We start from the raw sequence: 18,623 nt of genomic DNA, 5'->3' as shown, positions 1-18,623 counted from the left end.
TTCCAGTAACGAGCACACAGATCCATTATACAACAGTATACAGTATGCAACTCACGGTAACTTAGGGTATGACTGTAATGTATTATCGGCTCGTATTCGGGAGAAGTTTCCGGGAAAATCTATGACAAACCGTCAATCTTGATATCTAGAGGTTTCGATGGTAGCGATGTGGAACTGGTATCTCACTCGTCAATAATCAATCGCACAGCTCTCGTAATGTTTATTTTATGATAGCTTTCCCAGTAGCAATACAAGTTGTTCATCGCTGTAAACAAACCGATAAAATATGTTGCAATGTTTGGCCTGTTGATGCAGTTACTGGCGCAATGTGTGGTTTCATTTTACGACTGATGCACGAATCAAGTGTGCTGTAATACTTGTTCCTCTTCGGCGCAAGGAAATTAACAGTGGTTTCGTAATACCGTGGCGTGTCAATCGCTAGTAGCCATACTATAGGACAGCCCCTCAGTATCGTTCCTCCAATGGATCTTTTCCATACAACGCGGACGTCATGAGGGTCGGTGGTTCGCGTCTGTGCTGTAGGACGAAGCCAAGAGTCAGCAGGATCGCTTAAATCTATAGGGGAACCACCACGGTAAGTTACTCATTGTTTTCTTTGGAGAAATCCTAAAGCTTCAATTCCAACAACACTTTCTCCTGTAAAAGCAGGCTTACGAGTGAAACACATGGTCCATGTTGTTACCGGTCTGTTGTTAATTCAGCCTTCTGCTGGCTTGCAACACAAAGACCGGCGAGCTCGTGGAAGCCCACGGCGATCATAGTAGACGGGCTGGAAAGCCGGGGAGGTTCTGACGTCCTGATAATCATCACAGTTGACTTTGATTAGTTTCTCTTAACCGTTTACTGTTGCAGTATGATGTGAAAACATAGAAGATGATATTACACCGTACTACACGGCTTCGTATGTTCCTCGTTTTGGTTTGCTTTATTATTCTTTCATTTTCAAACATACAAATCGCGACTCCCGGCGAAACCAGACTGGAGCCTCATGTAATATGAAACTAGACAGACCCAGACAACAGGAATCAACACCGGCCGGCACTGACACGTTGTTTCTTGAGAAGTATATTGCACGCTCAGTGACAGGAGCTCGTTATAAAGCTCAAGTTTCTTTCATGGTGAAAAGTGGAAGTTGCACACTGGGACGTTCGCGGCAAAATACGGACAACGCGAGATTTCGTTATCACTTTCTTTACATTGAGGAGGAAGGGGAGGGGAAAGCAGAAGCGGCGTGGCTCGAGTGGCCTCAGCCCCTTTGCACAGCCCAGAGCGAAAATGTACACAGAAGCCGAAAATGCCCAGATTGAAGGAAAAACCGACTGACAGCCTTCATCCTTTATCTTTCACAGTCAGACAATAGAGGATTAGAAACCACCCCCCTGGCCCAGTCTGATCCACCACCCCCACCTCTGCCATTCTGCAAAGGGGTAGGGGTAAACACCGGCTCGGGCAATACTGACAGCCATGTTGTTCTTAGAGAAAACCATGAGGACATTGTCATGAAAAAAGTGAAGGAGTATGAACCACAGATAAACCAAGCTGTTCATCACAGGATGTGTGCAGGGATTGGAGTAATGACAGCAGAATTGGCACAAAGAGCGTCTGATACGGGCTAATTACACAGGACCCAGTCATACAATTTGAAATTACTATTTACATTAAACAACAGCGACAAAAGATGAAGTAATTTCCTGTTTTACATCTCTAAATGTACTAATAATCTTTTCAGTGAAGCCGTCCTGTGTTAGTTTAACATGTAAACATAATTTCAAAACAATAAAGAGAGCAATGAAATATAACCAAACAGGACATGGTTATAATATTTCATAAAAGTCAGAAATATAATTAAATGTGTATTCTGCGTATAGGCTTTTTATTTCATTGTTGTCATTTCATTTCTTACAGGGCTGCAGGATGACCAGTTCAGCGATTGTGATGCCAGGTGTCATCCATGATAAATCCAGTCGCTCTTATATCCTGACCTGGGTCAACAACCTGTTGAAGACAAACTTTAGAGATGTGCGGCACATTGGCTCAGGTGACTTTATCAGTATAAGTAGAACTCTAGTTTCTCTTTGCGTAATCACATCAATTGCATACATGAATATAGTGAATTAATGGGTTTTCAACTGCCGCACAGCTATTTGTAAAGCTGCTGACCTTCGCTGTTGTACGGTTCTCTTCACATTAAGTTCTGTTAAGTGCTAAAGTAGGTGATTCTGCTCAACACAGAAGTATATCAACACTGGTTTAAAGGGACTCAGTGTCTGTTAGCTGTTATATATGACTGCCATGCAGCTCAGGGAACTCAACCCCAACTTTGTAGCATTGGGAGGGCTGCACTCTGTCATTTCTAAGCAATACCACCTGCTCCAAGTTTTGTCTTTTTGTCACAAAAATATCAGAAACATGGACAGATCTTGTGTTGTACTTTGACTCATGTGACAAAGATGACTACAAAGCCAAGTCTATCTGCTCCCAGCTGCAAGATCCCAAACTCAGGGCAACTGTCATGTTTCTCAATCAGGCCATGAAACTTTTGCAATTATCAGAAGCATCTGCAGATAGACCTGATAAGCTGCTCATTCTGGAGGAAGCCAGTCACCTGCTAGATATCTAGACCTCTTCTTTCTTTATCCTCAAGCTGCCGCCCATTTTCTCCTTTTTGTACTCAAAATATAACAGCTGCCTTTACTGTTAAGTGGGGATTTTTTTTTAGATATTCATAAGCAAGGACATCTCTTTAGTATATGCCATTCTTTAGCAAGAGATGATCAGAGGATGCCATCAGACTCAGAGGATATATGCCGTTGTGTCTCACAGCCCAACCCAATTAACAAAGAATTGCTCTTTCTCCGCAAAAAAAAAAAAAAAACATTGTGATTTATTCTTATATACTTGTCAATCCTACAGGTGCTGCTCACTGCCAGATCGTGGACTGGGTTATTCCTGGATCCATTGACATGACCCAGGTGAAGTTTGATGTAAAAGGTGACGATGACTGTCGGCACAACTTTCGTCTTACCCAAGAGGCCTTTGCCAAACACCGGATTGTAAAGGTTGGCACACCTTGTTTTCACATTTGCCTTTCAATAGGGTATCATAAGCACATTGCTGTATCTTTACTCTTAACATTAAACACAGAAATCCAAACATTTTCCTCTAACTACTGATCTAAAACGTCTTCAATGTTTATTAAAGTTTGTTTGAATTTTTATGTAACGATTGCGTCATTATTGAATGATAAAAAGACTGAAACTATTTCATGTTTTGATTTAGACCATTCCAGTTGAAGAGCTCATCAAAGGGGATTTCAGATGCAGCTTTGATACGCTAAAGTGGTTCAAAGCTTTCTTCGCTGCAAACGAAAAAAGTGGTTATGATCCTGTGAAAGCTCGGAACAGCTGTGATATCCGCCCGATCCTGGAGGACACCATCATGTTGCCCAAAGCACGTACATGTAAGACATCATTGTGTTTCATTTCAGTGGTAAGCTTAAGCAGTGTGCTTATTTGCACATCAGTCACAGTCATCGTGCAGTAATATTTCCCCTCCTCTTACTTTGACAGTTAAACCGAAAGTGGAGTCAGACGAAGAGGAGAACTACACTGCAAAAAAGTTTCCTTACAGTAAAGAGTGGAAAGAAATTTACAGCTGGGCTGACCAGAGTGGGCTTGGAAAGGAATTTACATTCTGCCTCATTTGTAGGAATGACCTGGCCACGAACAGGAGAGGCCTCATTGAACTCAGGCGACATGCGGACACACAAAAACACACAAAAAAAGCTTTGATTTGCAGAAGAGCTCTACAGCTGAGCCAGTCCCCCGAGCCACTGCCTTGCAGCGAAGCAGCCCTTCGATTTATACAGAAAAAGTTTTACACTGACTCTGCTGAAGGTGAACAACTGTCAAGATATTTTGCACGCTCTAAACTGGGGCCACATTACGCTGAAGATATCATGTCTGTTTGCCAGCACACTCCTTACTGTGTTTACGTTTATGGAGGGGTAACACTGGAAAAGGACGACACTGTCTCTGTGGTCCTTCTTGGGTTTTTTGATGTCGACGCCTCAATGCACTGTACCCGATTTCTGGATGCTCTTCCGTCAGTGGATGGTGATGAAGATCAGGCAGCAGCAGCCGTGGTTGAAACCTTGAAAAAATTCAAGTTACCCACGGAGAATCTTGTGGCTGTGTACTGCGACGGTAACGGAGCAGCTTCAGAGAAGATCTGCTTACAGCTCAGGGAACTCAACCCCAACTTTGTAGCCTTGGGAGGGCTATACACTATCGCTGATGCTGCTCACCGTGCTTTTGCCAAGGAGCTCTCCAATCAGGTCCAGGAGTTGATGGGCGACATGCACGCTCATCACATTAACTGCTCTGAGAAGAACGATAACCTCACAGCTCTTTTTGGCTCAGACGTCAACACGGACGCTCTGTCATTTCAGGTCAACGCCAGCTGCCTTAAGTTTTGTCTTTTTGTCACAAAAATATTAGAAACATGGACAGATCTTGTGTCATACTTTGAGTCATGTGACAAAGATGACCTCAAAGCCAGGTCTGTCTGCTCCCAGCTGCAAGATCCCAAACTCAGGGCAACTTTCATGTTTCTAAATCAAGCCCTGAAACCTCTGCACAGTTATCAGAAGCATCTTCAGATAAATGAGGAAGCTAGAAGAGTGGATATGCTGCTGATTTTAGAGGAAGCCAGTCGACTGCTGGATATCTACACGTCGTACTTTCTTCATCCTCAAGCTGCCGCCCGCTTCCTCAAAGAACACGATCCCCAGATACTGAAGAACAAGAAGTTTCATCTGTCGAGCCCGGAGCTCAGTCTTGGAGGTGTTGAAGACTTCCTGAAAGAGTCTGAGGCTGCAGATGCACTACCGCAGCTCACAGAGGACGTGTTGTCTTTCTACATAGCAGTCACAGGTTGCATCGCAGAGGAGCTGCCTCTGAGTGAAGGAGTGCTGAGGAGCATCGCACAGCTGCTGAATCCACAGAGCAGGGACAAAGTGACGGGGAAAGCTGTAGAAGAACTCGGGACCAAGCTGGGAATCTGCAACTCTCCTGAGGAGGTCAGCCAACTAACAAGTGAATTCCTGGTGTATCAGCTGGCAGAGGAGGGAGAGAAGGAAAACCAAGAAGAGGCTTCACTGGAGACACACTGGGCCAGTGTGCTGAAAGACACCAAGCCATCCTCTGTGTTCAGAAAGCTGGTCCTGACCCTGTTGTCCTTCCCGTGTCCTCCACTTGAGGCGCAACAGGTTTATACCCAGGTATGCAAATTATATCACCAATCAAGATGTTTTCTGTGTGTGATAATGTCCTCATCTTTAACCACTGCTCTGCTTTTCAGGCCTTTGAAAGTGAAGATCTTGCAGAGTTCTCGGAAAGTGAATATGACATCACGTCTGACAGTTTCCTGTCCGAAAAGGAGTCCTACGTCTACACTGAAAGTATGAGGTTTCATCACCTTTACGGGGATGATAAGTATGATTTATTTTACCGTATGTTCAGGGTTTTAAGCATTGCAATGCATCACTTATTTTCCAGATCTGAATGGACACTCTGGGTTGGTGAAGCCATGTGAGATCCGCCTTACAAATATAAACGGTAAACATATATCAGTTTTATCCAACTGTAGCTCACTGGCTGTATATAAAAATATATATAAAAGCAGAAGGTCACAGATCACGCATCCTAACACATCATATTTTTGTCGCCCTCCAAAGATCTGAAGGATGAGAATGGTCATATTCAAGGAGAAAACGGCATCATTTGGAAAGAGGTAACACATTTTTTTCCTACATTTGTTTTCTGCTTTCCTATCTTCTACAGCTACAGAGAACTTGAGTAAAGAGAAAGGTTTGTGTTGCGTTTAAAGCAACATTCATGAAACTAGGACGTGGCAAAACTGTCTTCCTTCATTAGAAATGGCTTCAGATTAGTGTCGTAGTTCTCGCTCTGATCCCCTCAGTCTACTAACACTCTTTTGCTCTAATCTTTTTTTCACCGAGAAGGTATGTGTGTGTGTGAGAAGAACATTTGCATGTGCATGACATTTGATTTTTGGTGTAATGGGAGTGTGTTGTCTCTCAGGAGGCCGTTAGGGGGAATTATGGCTGGGAGAGCAGCTTGCGCCAGAAGCCACAGGCCCGTACAGTGTTTCAGGCTGGTGCTAGCGGCTGGTCCAAACCTGAAAATCTTGATAAAGGTCCGGAGTCCAAAGATGAGGGGGTAGGTATACTTCAAGTATACTACCAGAATACCTCTGGGCAATGACAGGCCTCTTTGACCGCGGCTGAAACATCACTAGGAAGTCCAAAAAACTTGATGCTGCAACATCCTGAACTAAAATCAACACGAGTGCATGATTGGACGGTTAGAACGAAGGGAGGGTTCATCACGTCTGCATGTTTTGAATCTTGGAAAACTCTGATCTGATTGAAATCGCAAGTTATGTTGAAATGAATACTAAAAAAAAGAGATAGAAAACTTAATATCTTTTTAAAAGAATATGAAAAAACAGGATTAAAAAATTAACAACTCAGAAAACTAACCAGAACTGCTGCTAGCATTTTATAACAAATGCACACTCATTTTCTTACTGTACTATCTACCTCAAACTTTTTATCTATAAATACTGTCAACTTTCCAGGCTGAAGACGAATCACCATCCTGTAAATCAACACCAAGAAGACGTCGGATACAGGCCTACCAGGTAAAACAACACTATCAGGAAGCTCTTGTCAAAGGCATACCTGTATGTAATTTTCGTTTTGTTTCTAATGTGCTAATGTTTATTTTGCTCTTTGGTCTCCAGGATGGAAAAGGGTTTCCAATTGGAGAGCTGGTATGGGGGAAAGTTAAGGGCTTCTCCTGGTGGCCTGGGATGGTGATGCGTTGGAAAACCAAGTCGTCCCCTCCTGGTATGCGGCTTGTGGAGTGGTTTGGAGACGGGATGTTCTCTGAGGTCAGCAGAGCAAAAAAATATACTCAATCAATATGACGCATGTCACATTGGCTGAGATGACTGTAACATCTTTGATGTTTTTGTTGCAGATCTTCACGGAGGGTCTTCTGCAGCTAAGGTTCTTCACCAAGTGTTTCTGTCAGAACTCGTTTAACAGCCTGCCCACCTATAAGGAGGCTGTCTTCCAGATTATTGAGGTAAGACTCAAAAAACAAGAGAAGGGCTGGGCAATTTGGCCTCAAAAATAAAATCCCCAATTTTTTCATTTTTTGACAAGTTCTTCCAACCTTTTAAAGAAAACAATAAGTATGAATGACAGAGATAACCGAAAACCAGTTTTGATTTAATTTTATCCAAAACTTAATAAAAGTAACCTCTATTTGACTCTTGGAATTGAAGTTTCAGCTCTTCTTCTGTTTCAATATCTTCACTTTGTAGTTTTAAAGGAGGCAGACTTATTTACATTCACATTGAAAGCTGCACCATTTTATACATTTTGAATCTAAAAATACAGCTAAGAAAAGTGTGTACAGTACTGTTACAGTGCACTACAGCACTGTTCAATTATATTCTACTTTTAAATGAATTAAAAAATGCTGTGTTTAGTCTATTTGTATTTTTGTTAAAACTATAGCCTGTTCATCCCGTAATTTTAATACAAACAAATAAGCAAAATTAAATGATATTCATTCTAGTGGGCACACAAAATTCATGCCTCCCTGCATAATTCAGTGCCCTGGTCGGGGCACCCGAGTCTAAAAAGTCTGGTCCACCCCTGCTCGTCAGAGCGCACCTCGATGCTGGTTCGTTCTGTTGCTCTGTTTGTTAGCGGGTGGATTTATGCTGAATAAAGGATTAAGTTGGTGGAATAGAAGGAGTTAAGTGAAAGACAGGACTCAGCTTTCTCCCAGGTAAAAGTCAAACACTTTCTCACTCACGTCTGTCCGAGCAGCGCAAAGCTCTGGTCCATCGCCCATCGTCATCACGTCTCCCTACCCACAGTCTATTTTCACAAATGATGATACGTCCATATCGCCAAAAAGAGGGGATTGTCTTAAGTAGAGTGGGGTTGTTCTGAGAAAAACTAATGTATATTTCTAAAACATCAAAATATAAAAATTATCTCAGTATCTTTTTGAAGTTTTACGTGTCGGTCACATCATTAATAATCTGCAGGTGAACCTAAAAGCATCCCGGTTTCGTAAATGTTTCAGATCTCAATCAAACTCCTGAAAAGTGACAGATTGAAAACAGAGGATTGGAGGAAAGAGGTTTAAACTTTTACTGATGAGAGGTCTAGTTCATGTTGAACTCTTTGAGCTGTTGATACCGACCATGAGGAACACGTGTCCGTTAAGGTGCTCGGTGTCAAAGACGCACAAGAACATTTTTATAACATTCTAGTTTCTGTTGTTTTGTTAGTGAATTGTTGAATCACGCTGCACACACGCAGAGTCAGCGCTTGCTGCGGTATAACCGTGAAATCGTGGGGGAGAAAAATTCAAAAATTTCATTTTTTAATTCGTCCACATGAAAAATTTGAATCAATCAATATAATCGATATAGCGCCCAGGCCTAACTGGGAGCATTGATCAGCTTTTCTGTTTTTGTTTTCTCTGTGTGCAAATCTTCGTGCACATTAAGCTGCTGTTAATCACAAATAACTACAAACAATCTTCATGATAAACATCTGAGAGCAAGTTTTTCTGCAGCAGGTCACTGAGTATTTCTATTTCTGCAGTATTAGCACTTTATGAAGTTAAACTTCAACAAGACAATTTTGAATCTACCTGAAGTGAACATATGGGCTGCCACAGCAGCTTCAAGACCTGAATATTTCCCAGAAGAATCAAACTGTCAAGCTGTATAAACTTCAATCAGGATGATAATAAAACATCAGATGCTCCCTGCCTTTCAGTTACCTGAGTTATCATTCAGCTTTCGTAATTAATTCATGTTTTATGTAGAGATACATCAGGCCGACTTTGCAGAAGCTGGTGATAAATCGTCTTAAACACTCCTTCGCAGGTGGCAGGTCAGCGATGTGAGAAGTCTTTTGCCTCAGCAGAAGGGAATAAAGAAAAAGAGCTGAATCTGATGCTGGACTGGGCTTTTGGAGGATTTCTGCCTACAGGACCAGCAGGATTCGCACCTCCAGGTAGGAATTTACAGTGGACTGGGTCATACTGTATTAGAAAGTACATGTGTCAAGCTTTCCTGTCATGAAATGTCTCTAAAATTCATCTTTTCTTGTCTTTCAGATTCTGCTCTCTATGATGGACACAGAGACTCATCTGACTCCACCCTCTCAGACTATCAGCCTCCAGCAAAAAGGAAATATGTCTTCAAAAACAGGGCAAATGCAGCTGCTATCGCCTTCAACAGAGGTATGATTATGGTCTCCACAACCACAAAAAACATCTCGGATTCCTTCCTGAGTTTTGATGTAATGTGTGTGATTTGTTCCTTCACAGAATCGATACCAAAAAAGGTCAAAGAGAAAGGCAAAACAATCGAGGGTAAGAAGTCAGGATGGTGTGGCTGTTTGTCAGAATCTTTGATATTCACGTAAAATCCTCATTCCAAGTTATAACTTTGTGATTTCAGATGTTTGTTTGTCTTGTGGATCCTCGGAGATCAATGTGGCTCACCCGTTGTTTGAGGGTGGTCTTTGTCTAAGATGCAAGGTAATCCAGTCACGCTCTAACTCTTTTTACTTCCTGTGGTCTGCTTTACTCCATCTCACCTCAGTGTGAGTGTCTAACCTCCATCTGAAACACAGCTGCCATTAACATCCTAAATGCTGCAAAACCACCTTTGTCACCATTTACAGATGAACTTCACAGAGACGCTATATCGATACGATGACGATGGCTACCAGTCATATTGCACCGTGTGCTGCGCCGGTCAGGAGGTCATTCTGTGTGGGAACTCCAGGTGTTGCAGGTAAAGACCGCTCAGAGTAATCAGTGTTGATTATTCTCCACTTTAAACAGTTTATTTTATTTTTAGTCATGTCGTTCAAAAGCTAAAATTTGAAAAATCTGAGGCACCCTGAAAGTGTCTCTGAGTTTACACACTGAGCTGATATTCACTTGTGTGCTCTTGTCACTTCTAGATGTTTCTGTAAAGACTGCTTAGACATCCTGGTCAGCCCGGGAACCTTTGACAAGATGAAAGAAATCGATCCTTGGAGCTGCTACTTCTGTAAGCCGTCGCAGTGTGAAAGGAACCTCAAGCTCAGACCAGACTGGAGTGTGAAGGTCCAGGATCTCTTTGTCAACGACAGCGCCATGGAGTTTGTACGTACAACACAGTTTGTTCACTCTTTGCTCTTCTAGTTTTCTTGCTATTTATTTATTTTTTTAATGAATAGTGCTTATTTGTATGTGTCCATTCAACTAGTGTTAAGTAGGGCTGCAACGATTAGTCGACATAATCGTCGACGATAAAGATTCATCGACGCAAATTTTAATAGTCGACGCGTCGTATTATTGTTTTTATTGTCGTTGTCACATGGTGAAATCAAATACCAGGGAGTAATACTCATTTGTAACTTCAGTTCACAGCATGAGGTGCTGTGTTATTGGATACTCTTATGGGAAAAGATCTCAAAGTTCATACGTGAGGAATATTGATGAGGAAAAATCTCCATTCCCAGAGAGCACTGTGTGCTGACGGAGGCTCTGCATCTCCGGCTTGGACAGCCTGACAGCCCCTGGTGTTTAGCTTCTGATAACGGGATTTAGAGAGTCTCCTTCACTCTCTGTTACAGACAGTTTTTCAGGATCTGAGTCACAAACTAGTGTCAAAACTCCCCTAACTTTTGCAAAGAGAGGACATTTATCTGATGGAGCTCTCACTCTCAAGCTCACACTGCACCGGTAACACTCAGCGGGGAGGAGGAGGGGCGGAGTGCGCATGAGTGAAGTAGCGCATGTAGAGAAACGAAACTTAAAACATTGTCATGGAGAGCTGGGAGAGAGTCAGACGGGATCATACAGAGAGCAAAGCCCCAATAAGCAAATAAACATTAGAAAACAAGCCCAAAGTTACTAATAAGCGGTCTGTCCAACACTGCGTACAACAGCTTCATTTCCCTTTTACCTCCTTCATTCATTTTGAGATTATTTTTTTTTTGTCTAGTACTTACATTTTTTTATGTTATTGTGAATGAAATAAAAACAAATAAACAAACAAACATGACACAGGGCTGACCAATCAGAGGTGAGAACCTAACTCTGGGTAGATGCAGTGAAAATGCAACACACAGGTTGAATTTTAAAGGTCTGCACATTTTAAAGGCCAAATTAGGTTGAAACACAGAATAACCATGATTAATCGACTAATCGGAAAAATAATCAATAGATTAGTCGACTTTAAAAATAATCGTTAGTTGCAGCCCTAGTGTTAAGAGACACCTAACAACATTCAGTTATCATGTGGCTATAGGTTGTTTTGGCGATCCTATTTGGTTCAGTACAGTTTGTTACGTTAGAGCCTGATCCATCTTGAATTTTCACAGCAAACTGTAGACTTGGGAGCTTCAGACAGGAAGTGAGCTGGCTGCTAAATGGCTTTATTCTTTTTTTGGTGTGTAACAGGTTGAATTTTGTAAACTCTTCTGAAGGAATGGACCGGAATGCTGCTTCTGTGGTCGAGATGTGTGTGCATCTTTATAAAGATGTAGACTGAAAATCCCTCTATATGATACTGCCCAGTCATTTTTGCATTAGTCTACAGATATGTGCATCACAATCAATGAAGGAAAACATCACTTCTAGTGACAGGATTTTCTTAACTTAACGAATTCGTAAAAAAAAACATTGCATGACTGTGTGAAACTGTTGACCCTCAAAAATTTAAACTATAGTAGAGAAGAAACCAATTCCCACAGGCATTTATTTTTGCAATTAATAATTTCTAAATCAATATTTGTTTACTCTTCCTAATCACAGGAACCTCACAGAATCTATCCCTCCATCGCTGCTGATCTGCGCCGACCAATTAGGGTGCTGTCACTTTTCGACGGTATCGCTACAGGTTGGTCCATTAGTTATGAAAAAATCTACTAAACTCAGATGAATTCATAGAGTCTTGGTTGCTTAGTATGTAAAGTTTATCAGGACAATACCATAGAGTTTCTGTTGCGTTTCTTTATCAATAACCTAAATTTACCCACGCTTTCTGCTGTGTGATCGCGACAGGGTACCTGGTGCTCAAAGACCTCGGCCTGAAGATTGATCGCTACATCGCTTCAGAGATTTGTGAGGATTCGATCGCTGTGGGGATGATCAAGCACGAGGGGAAGATTGAGTATGTCAATGATGTTCGCACCATCACGAGGAAACATGTGAGTACAGGCCAGACTGATTTTATGACGTATGTTGTTTAACAGAGCACACTGAAAACAAACCTTTTTATATATCTTAATTAATATTACTTACATCTGTGCGTATGTATCACACTAAAATACTCAAATCACTCTGAAATATGTTGCAGCTGGCCGAATGGGGTCCGTTTGATCTCCTGATTGGAGGCAGCCCGTGTAACGACCTGTCCATGGTCAACCCTCTACGGAAAGGATTATTTGGTAGGCAGCTTCCAAACCTCTGCTTTTGAGTGATTCTGTAATTAGGGGAACATTTCATGTCCATGGGATATACTTATCAATTTTACAAAGTATTCATTTCAAGCAATGACTAATTTTGGAGCAGGTCATTGGGGTGATATTTCACTTTTATTTAATACAGAAAGTCAACAGGTTCCATCATTTATTTAGCTGAAAAATGCTGTATTTGGAAGTTTTGGAAGCAGTTTTTGTGCTGCCCAATTTCTCAAATGTCAAGTTTGCTCTTTGAAATTAATACTAGAATACATGTTTGTGTTAATTATTTTCAGTATTATTTGTTTCAAAAAATCATTAAAACATAACAAAGAGGCAAAAAAATGAGAAAATGTCAACTGTGTGACCATGTGGTTTTTGTGCCATGATTCTTTTAAATTTTGGCTAAACTGTAAAATAAATGATGAGGGGCATTTCCAGGGAGTGTGGTCTTACAAAGAAATGTTGAATAACTCTAAATTCATAATAATATGGATTTATGTTGAAAAATAGTCACAACTTTTGTCCATTACACAGTTGACAAAATTATGCTCCAAATTTCTTTTGGTTACTTAAAAATTTAAGAATGTATAAGAGCAGGGGTGGCCAACCTACGGCTCGGGAGCCGCATGTGTCTATTTGCCTTTCAGCGTGCAGCTCTTCGATCCATTCATAAAAATATATATAGTTAAGAGTAGTGGTGTGCCGATCAATCTAAAATATTGATATACTGATGCCAACGTTGGGATCAGTTTTGATCAATGTTTGGGTGTACAGGCTGATACTTAAGTTTCAGTTTCTCTTCTCTAGTCCAAATTTAAACACACAAACACAGTAAATCTTGCTTTGAAAGTTGGAAATGTTGTGATTTTCATTGTATGTCATTTCATTTATGTGTGATAGGAAGTGTGTTTGTAAGACCCTGTGTGTGGCGTGGCTCTCTGTAGTACCACTGTAGTTTTTGTGGCTCTTGGTCTCTGACTGGTTGGCCACCCCTGTTCTAGAGCTTAAGCTTGCCAACTTATGAATTAAGTACATTTCAGGTGCATCATTTGCAATCATCAAAAATTCAAAACAAAAAAGTACATATTTTTTTTCTCTTTTTTGGATACCTGAAATGTTCCCATAATTATGGAATCACTCTTTTACTTCAGAAAACAATGTATCTTTACTACAAGCATCAGTACCTTCAAGTCCTGTTTATTAAACCCCAGCTGTTTGTCCTCCTCTGTTTGACCTGCAGAGGGCACTGGAAGGCTATTCTTTGAGTTCTACCGCATCCTGTCCTACCTAAAGCCCAAAGAGGACGACGACCGGCCGTTCTTCTGGCTGTTTGAGAACGTGGTTTTTATGAGCGGAAACGACAAGTCTGATATCTGCAGGTTCCTCGAGGTGATTATATTTGATAATTAATTACAGTTTCATCTTAAAGGTGGTCAGAGTGAACCGTTTTTATGCTCATATTTTACATTCTCTCTTCTTTTCAGTGTAATCCTATCCTTGTTGATGCAGTCAAAGTCAGTCCTGCTCATAGAGCACGCTACTTCTGGGGAAACCTCCCCGGCATGAAGAGGTATACATTTACACACACACACACTATTTTATTTCCTCAGTTTTCTGGGGGGTTTTTTGGGATCACATCAGTCCAGTTCTGAAGTCTTTACACTGGCTTCCTGTTTGTCAGAGGATAGACTTTAAACACTCCTGTTGGTTTACAAAGCTCTGAATGGATTAGGCCCAAAATATTTCAATGATCTTTTGATCCCATATGAACCATCAAGACCACTTAGGTCAGGGGTGGCCAACCAGTCAGAGACCAAGAGCCACAAAATTACTGTGGCACTACAAAGAGCCACATCACACAAATGCACTTCCTCTCACACATAAACGAAAGGACATATGATGATAATCAAAACATTTCCAAATTTTGAAGTGGCATTTATTGCATTTTTAAGCGTGTTTCTATTTGTACCAAGAGCCATGTCAAAGACAAATTTTTGTTTTTACTGCAGAAGAGACTAAGTTTCATCCATCTATCTAGATAGCTATGAGCACATGTGCGACGGAGAGAAAAGAAACAGAAACTTAAGTATCAATCTCATCACCCAAGTGTTGATCAATACTGATCACAACATCAATATATCAATAATTTAGATTGAGTGGTACACCAATACTCATAACAATAATGAATAGATCAAAGAGCCGCATGTGGCTCGGGAGCTGCAGGTTGGCCACCCCTGACTTAGGCCATCTGGATCAGGTCTGCTTTCAGTCCCCAGAGTCAGAAGCAAACATTGTGGAGGCAGCATTCAGCTTCTATGCTCCAAATATCTGGAACAAACTGCCAGAAAATATCAGGTCTGCTCAAAAACTGAGCTCGTTTAAATCCATGTAGCAGACTCACATTTTTACAGTTGCCTTTTATTAGAGCATTTTAACGATTCATTTTAATAACTTTTCTTTAAAAAAAAAAATTGTATCTCTGCGCTGCGACTCTTATCTTAAAATCTGTTTTAAAATCTGTTTTAACTTTTTTTCTTTTAATCTTATTTTGTTTTATTGTATCTCAATAATTTTGACCTGCCTTTTAATTGAATTTTAATTGTTTTATTTCAATTTATTCTGTCTGTAATGCACTTTGAATTGCCTTGCTGAAATGTGCTATATAAATAAACTTGCCTTGCCTTACACCAGGAGGCGAAAGATCAGTTAACATGCCCTCTGTTTCATTTTAGGCCTCTCTCCACTTCCCTAGATGACAAAGTTAGCCTCCAGGATTGTTTGGAAATTGGCCGCACAGCAAAGGTAGGGGAGGGGTATCAGCGAGTGATAAGAATGCAAAATGTTACCAAAATATCAATGTAAATAAATGTTACTAAAATTCTTCTTCTCTTCCCTCAGTTCGACAAAGTCCGCACTATCACGACAAAAACAAACTCAATCAGGCAGGGAAAGACAGGGCCTCTACCTGTCAGCATGAACGGCAAAGAAGACTACCTGTGGTGCACTGAAATTGAGCAGTAAGCATTTCTGTTATTTTCCTTTGAAAAATAGGGATGCACTGACATTTATCTGATTCCAGTTCAAAGTCAGCTGTTTAACAGACGATGAGTGTTTTTTTTTTTTTAACTTCTCTGTCTCTTAAATCCTCAGGATCTTTGGCTTCCCCAAACATTACACAGACGTGAACAACATGGGCCGAAGCCAGAGGCAGAAAGTCCTGGGCCGCTCCTGGAGTGTCCCTGTGATCCGTCACCTCTTCGCCCCTCTGAAGGATTATTATGAATGTGAATAACCACTGTGAACATGACCTCCACCTCCGTAGCAACAGCATAAACCTACGGCCTTATCCTGCTGCAGTGCAGTGTTTTTAAAACCCTCTTTTCTCCTCTGAAATGCTTCACTCAGCTCGTGCTATTTTAACTTTGGCAGTTGCGTCTTTTTTTACACTGTGAGTTGTACGTCATCAACAATGGCCAGCAGGCACCGACACTTTGCTTTAGTTTTTGGGTTTCTTTTGATAAATGATGGTGCTGTTTTATAAACAATCATGTTGTTCAGAGCCTGGAACAGGAAGCAAGTGTACACGTTCAGCCAGCGTTCTTTGGGTTTAACTCAGGTTTTCAGTATCATGAAGCTGGTGGGAACAGAGGAGCAGCAACCTGAGTGATGTCATCATTTATAGTCCTGACACAACCTTGAAAATGCCTTCAAACTAACTCAAACAGCCTGTAGAGTTCCTCTCCCTATCTGAACAAAAACAGAATCCAGTCTTATGATACTGTTTCTTCAGGATCTCTCTGTGAAGCCAGTCAACCCAAAGAGAGTCGTCTCACTTGCTTCCTGCTCCGGGCTCACAGTCTCTACCTCAACACTTTTTTATCGGTTAAAAATCTGCAGTTACACTTTTTATATCCTGTATTTATTAATGAATCTGACAAACACTTTCTACATGATCTTTTATATTGTTTTATTGTGTAAGCTTACCGATTTTAGGTCTGATCTAATTATGTCCATTGTTAGCTGTAATTAATTCTGTAGTCTTATGAGCTAATTTTTATTAAATCTGTGATTTTAATACATTTCAGACCAAATAACATTCTTCTGATTGTGGTGCACCTGTGACTTTGGTCCAGAGTAACCTCCCTGGGTTTGCACATTTTATCTGTTTTTAAGGAAAGCTGTTTGTACAAAACCAAAAATAATGTGTGGCTCCTCTGTGAGTGCAAACTGTTTTATGTCTTTTTTTAATACTTCAACTTAGATGTTTGACTGTGCTTTGACTTTGACATGTTACTTCTGGGTTTTTAATTCAGTCTACACATACAATAAGGGATCTACGGATGATGACAGAGTTGTTAGCAGTTATCTCAGTGTCCTCAATGACTCAACTCGCTGTTTTTCTTTGTCATTTGTTTGTAAATGTACAGTTTGTGATTTTAGACTTCCCTGAGACAAAAGAGGCCTTTTGAAGATGGCACTTTGACACATTTATCTTTTTTGGCATTTTATTAATCAATTAATAATAAAAAATAATTGCAGCTAAATCTGTGTATCTAGTCCCAGCCCTAAATTGATCCTTAGCTGTTTGATAACAAATATCAAAAATGACAGCTGAGCATATTCCACAACACAAAATCTCAGAGTATTTTTTAAAAGATGTAAGGGCTGTAAATGCTTTTTAAATATTCATTTGAAGAAGAAGAAGAAAATTTGGTTTAACTATCCAAATTGTTTTAATCTGTTCTTTTAAAGTTTCTTTGTCCAAATTACCCAAGAAGCCAAGAATAAAAACTCAAATTGGGATGGTGAAACTTGGTTAGTCAGGAGTATGTCAGCAGTAATTTGTGACCTCAATTTAATGAGTGACATTTCCATTTTCTTTAAATCTTTGGTTTTTTAAAAAAAAAATCTCTAAAAATTGAAAGAACTGTTTGGATGTGTACAGATTATGATTGTAGTTTGTTTTTTGACTGTATAAATGGATCATGTTAACTTGACTGAAGGTTCGCATCATGGAGCTCAATCACTCTTTTGCCTCATTTATTGTTTGAGATTCTATGTGGTGCTTCACTAAAGGTGCTAACTTAGCATTTATTGTTCTGCTTTGATTTTGTTTGGTTGATTTTTACACACCAGCAAAAAGTTTGAAACTTGTTTCGTAGGTTCTTGTTCTGCTGTGGGACTGTTAAGATTGTTTGTGCGTTGTTTTCATGAAATTACAAAGTGATGTTGGGGATGTTAAGTGCGATGTGTAGCTCATTTCTTTTGAGGGAACAACAAATGGCATGTTATATTAGGACAAAGTGAATAAAACAGTTTGACTAAGGCAGGTGTCCCATGTGATTTCTTATTGGGGTATTTTTTAAGAGTAATAAAATTAAACTTCTCAGAAATTTAAGTACAAAAACTTTGTGAATCTTTGTAGTAAATTTGCTCATTGTGAGTCACAACCTGGATAAGAAGTTATTTGGAATTTACTGAAATATTCAAAAAGTTGAACTTGTCAAGAAAGCAACAGTATATGTACATTAATTTAATGATTTGGCCATAGGGTGATAGAAACTGTTAAAAAAATAAATTTATAAAGAAACATGAAACAAAAATTAACAAAACAAATTACAGGTAACTCAAAATGAGATTTGTGAATATTTCATGTAAGTTAAAAGTATTACTGTGTCATGTAGTGCAATGCTTCATTTCCCATTCATTAAAAAACATCCTTCATTTTTTTTCACACTTCTAGAAAAACTGAAATGTCACTTTGAAACTGATGACATTTCCCAGGGTTTCAGTATTCGGTCCATCCGAGCAGGAGTCGGACTCTGGTTGGTCGGTTTTATGTCCAGTTTTTTTGCCCCAGGCACTTCCTTACCCTCCTGAACCAGTTTCATTACCTCTGCAAAGGAAAGCTGAGCTGTTTCTGTCTCAGTTTCAGATGTTTGGTTTTCCCGGGAATCAGAGTCTGGATCTGAAAGTGTCCTCTGGTTCTGCTGCTCTGCACTGCAGTCTGCTGATG

At 40.3% G+C, this 18,623-nt stretch overlaps 1 protein-coding gene across 1 annotated transcript; it reads left to right on the top strand.

The window, feature by feature from the left end:
• The first annotated feature begins 532 nt into the window (after positions 1-532).
• dnmt3ba (DNA (cytosine-5-)-methyltransferase 3 beta, duplicate a) lies at positions 533-17,872 on the top strand. The gene is made up of 26 exons (XM_074681262.1): positions 533-595; positions 1,927-2,059; positions 2,935-3,080; positions 3,301-3,481; positions 3,591-5,302; positions 5,383-5,482; positions 5,580-5,639; positions 5,759-5,814; positions 6,126-6,263; positions 6,685-6,747; positions 6,850-6,999; positions 7,089-7,196; positions 9,028-9,157; positions 9,261-9,386; positions 9,474-9,518; positions 9,607-9,686; positions 9,833-9,945; positions 10,118-10,301; positions 11,958-12,042; positions 12,207-12,352; positions 12,502-12,592; positions 13,848-13,996; positions 14,092-14,177; positions 15,340-15,409; positions 15,506-15,624; positions 15,758-17,872. The coding sequence occupies exons 2-26, from the start codon at positions 1,936-1,938 to the stop codon at positions 15,897-15,899; spliced, it is 4,404 nt and encodes a 1,467-aa protein (XP_074537363.1). The 5' UTR covers positions 533-595; positions 1,927-1,935; the 3' UTR covers positions 15,900-17,872.
• Positions 17,873-18,623: the final 751 nt, after the last annotated feature.

The sequence above is a fragment of the Halichoeres trimaculatus genome, unplaced genomic scaffold (genome assembly GCF_033239565.1).
Source record: "Halichoeres trimaculatus isolate MK-OKI-2021-1 unplaced genomic scaffold, fHalTri1.1 fHalTri1_scaffold_11, whole genome shotgun sequence".
In the NCBI taxonomy this organism is placed as follows: domain Eukaryota; kingdom Metazoa; phylum Chordata; class Actinopteri; order Labriformes; family Labridae; genus Halichoeres; species Halichoeres trimaculatus.
The sequence above is the reverse complement of the archived record's forward strand: the minus strand, read 5'-3'. Positions and strand labels throughout refer to the sequence as shown.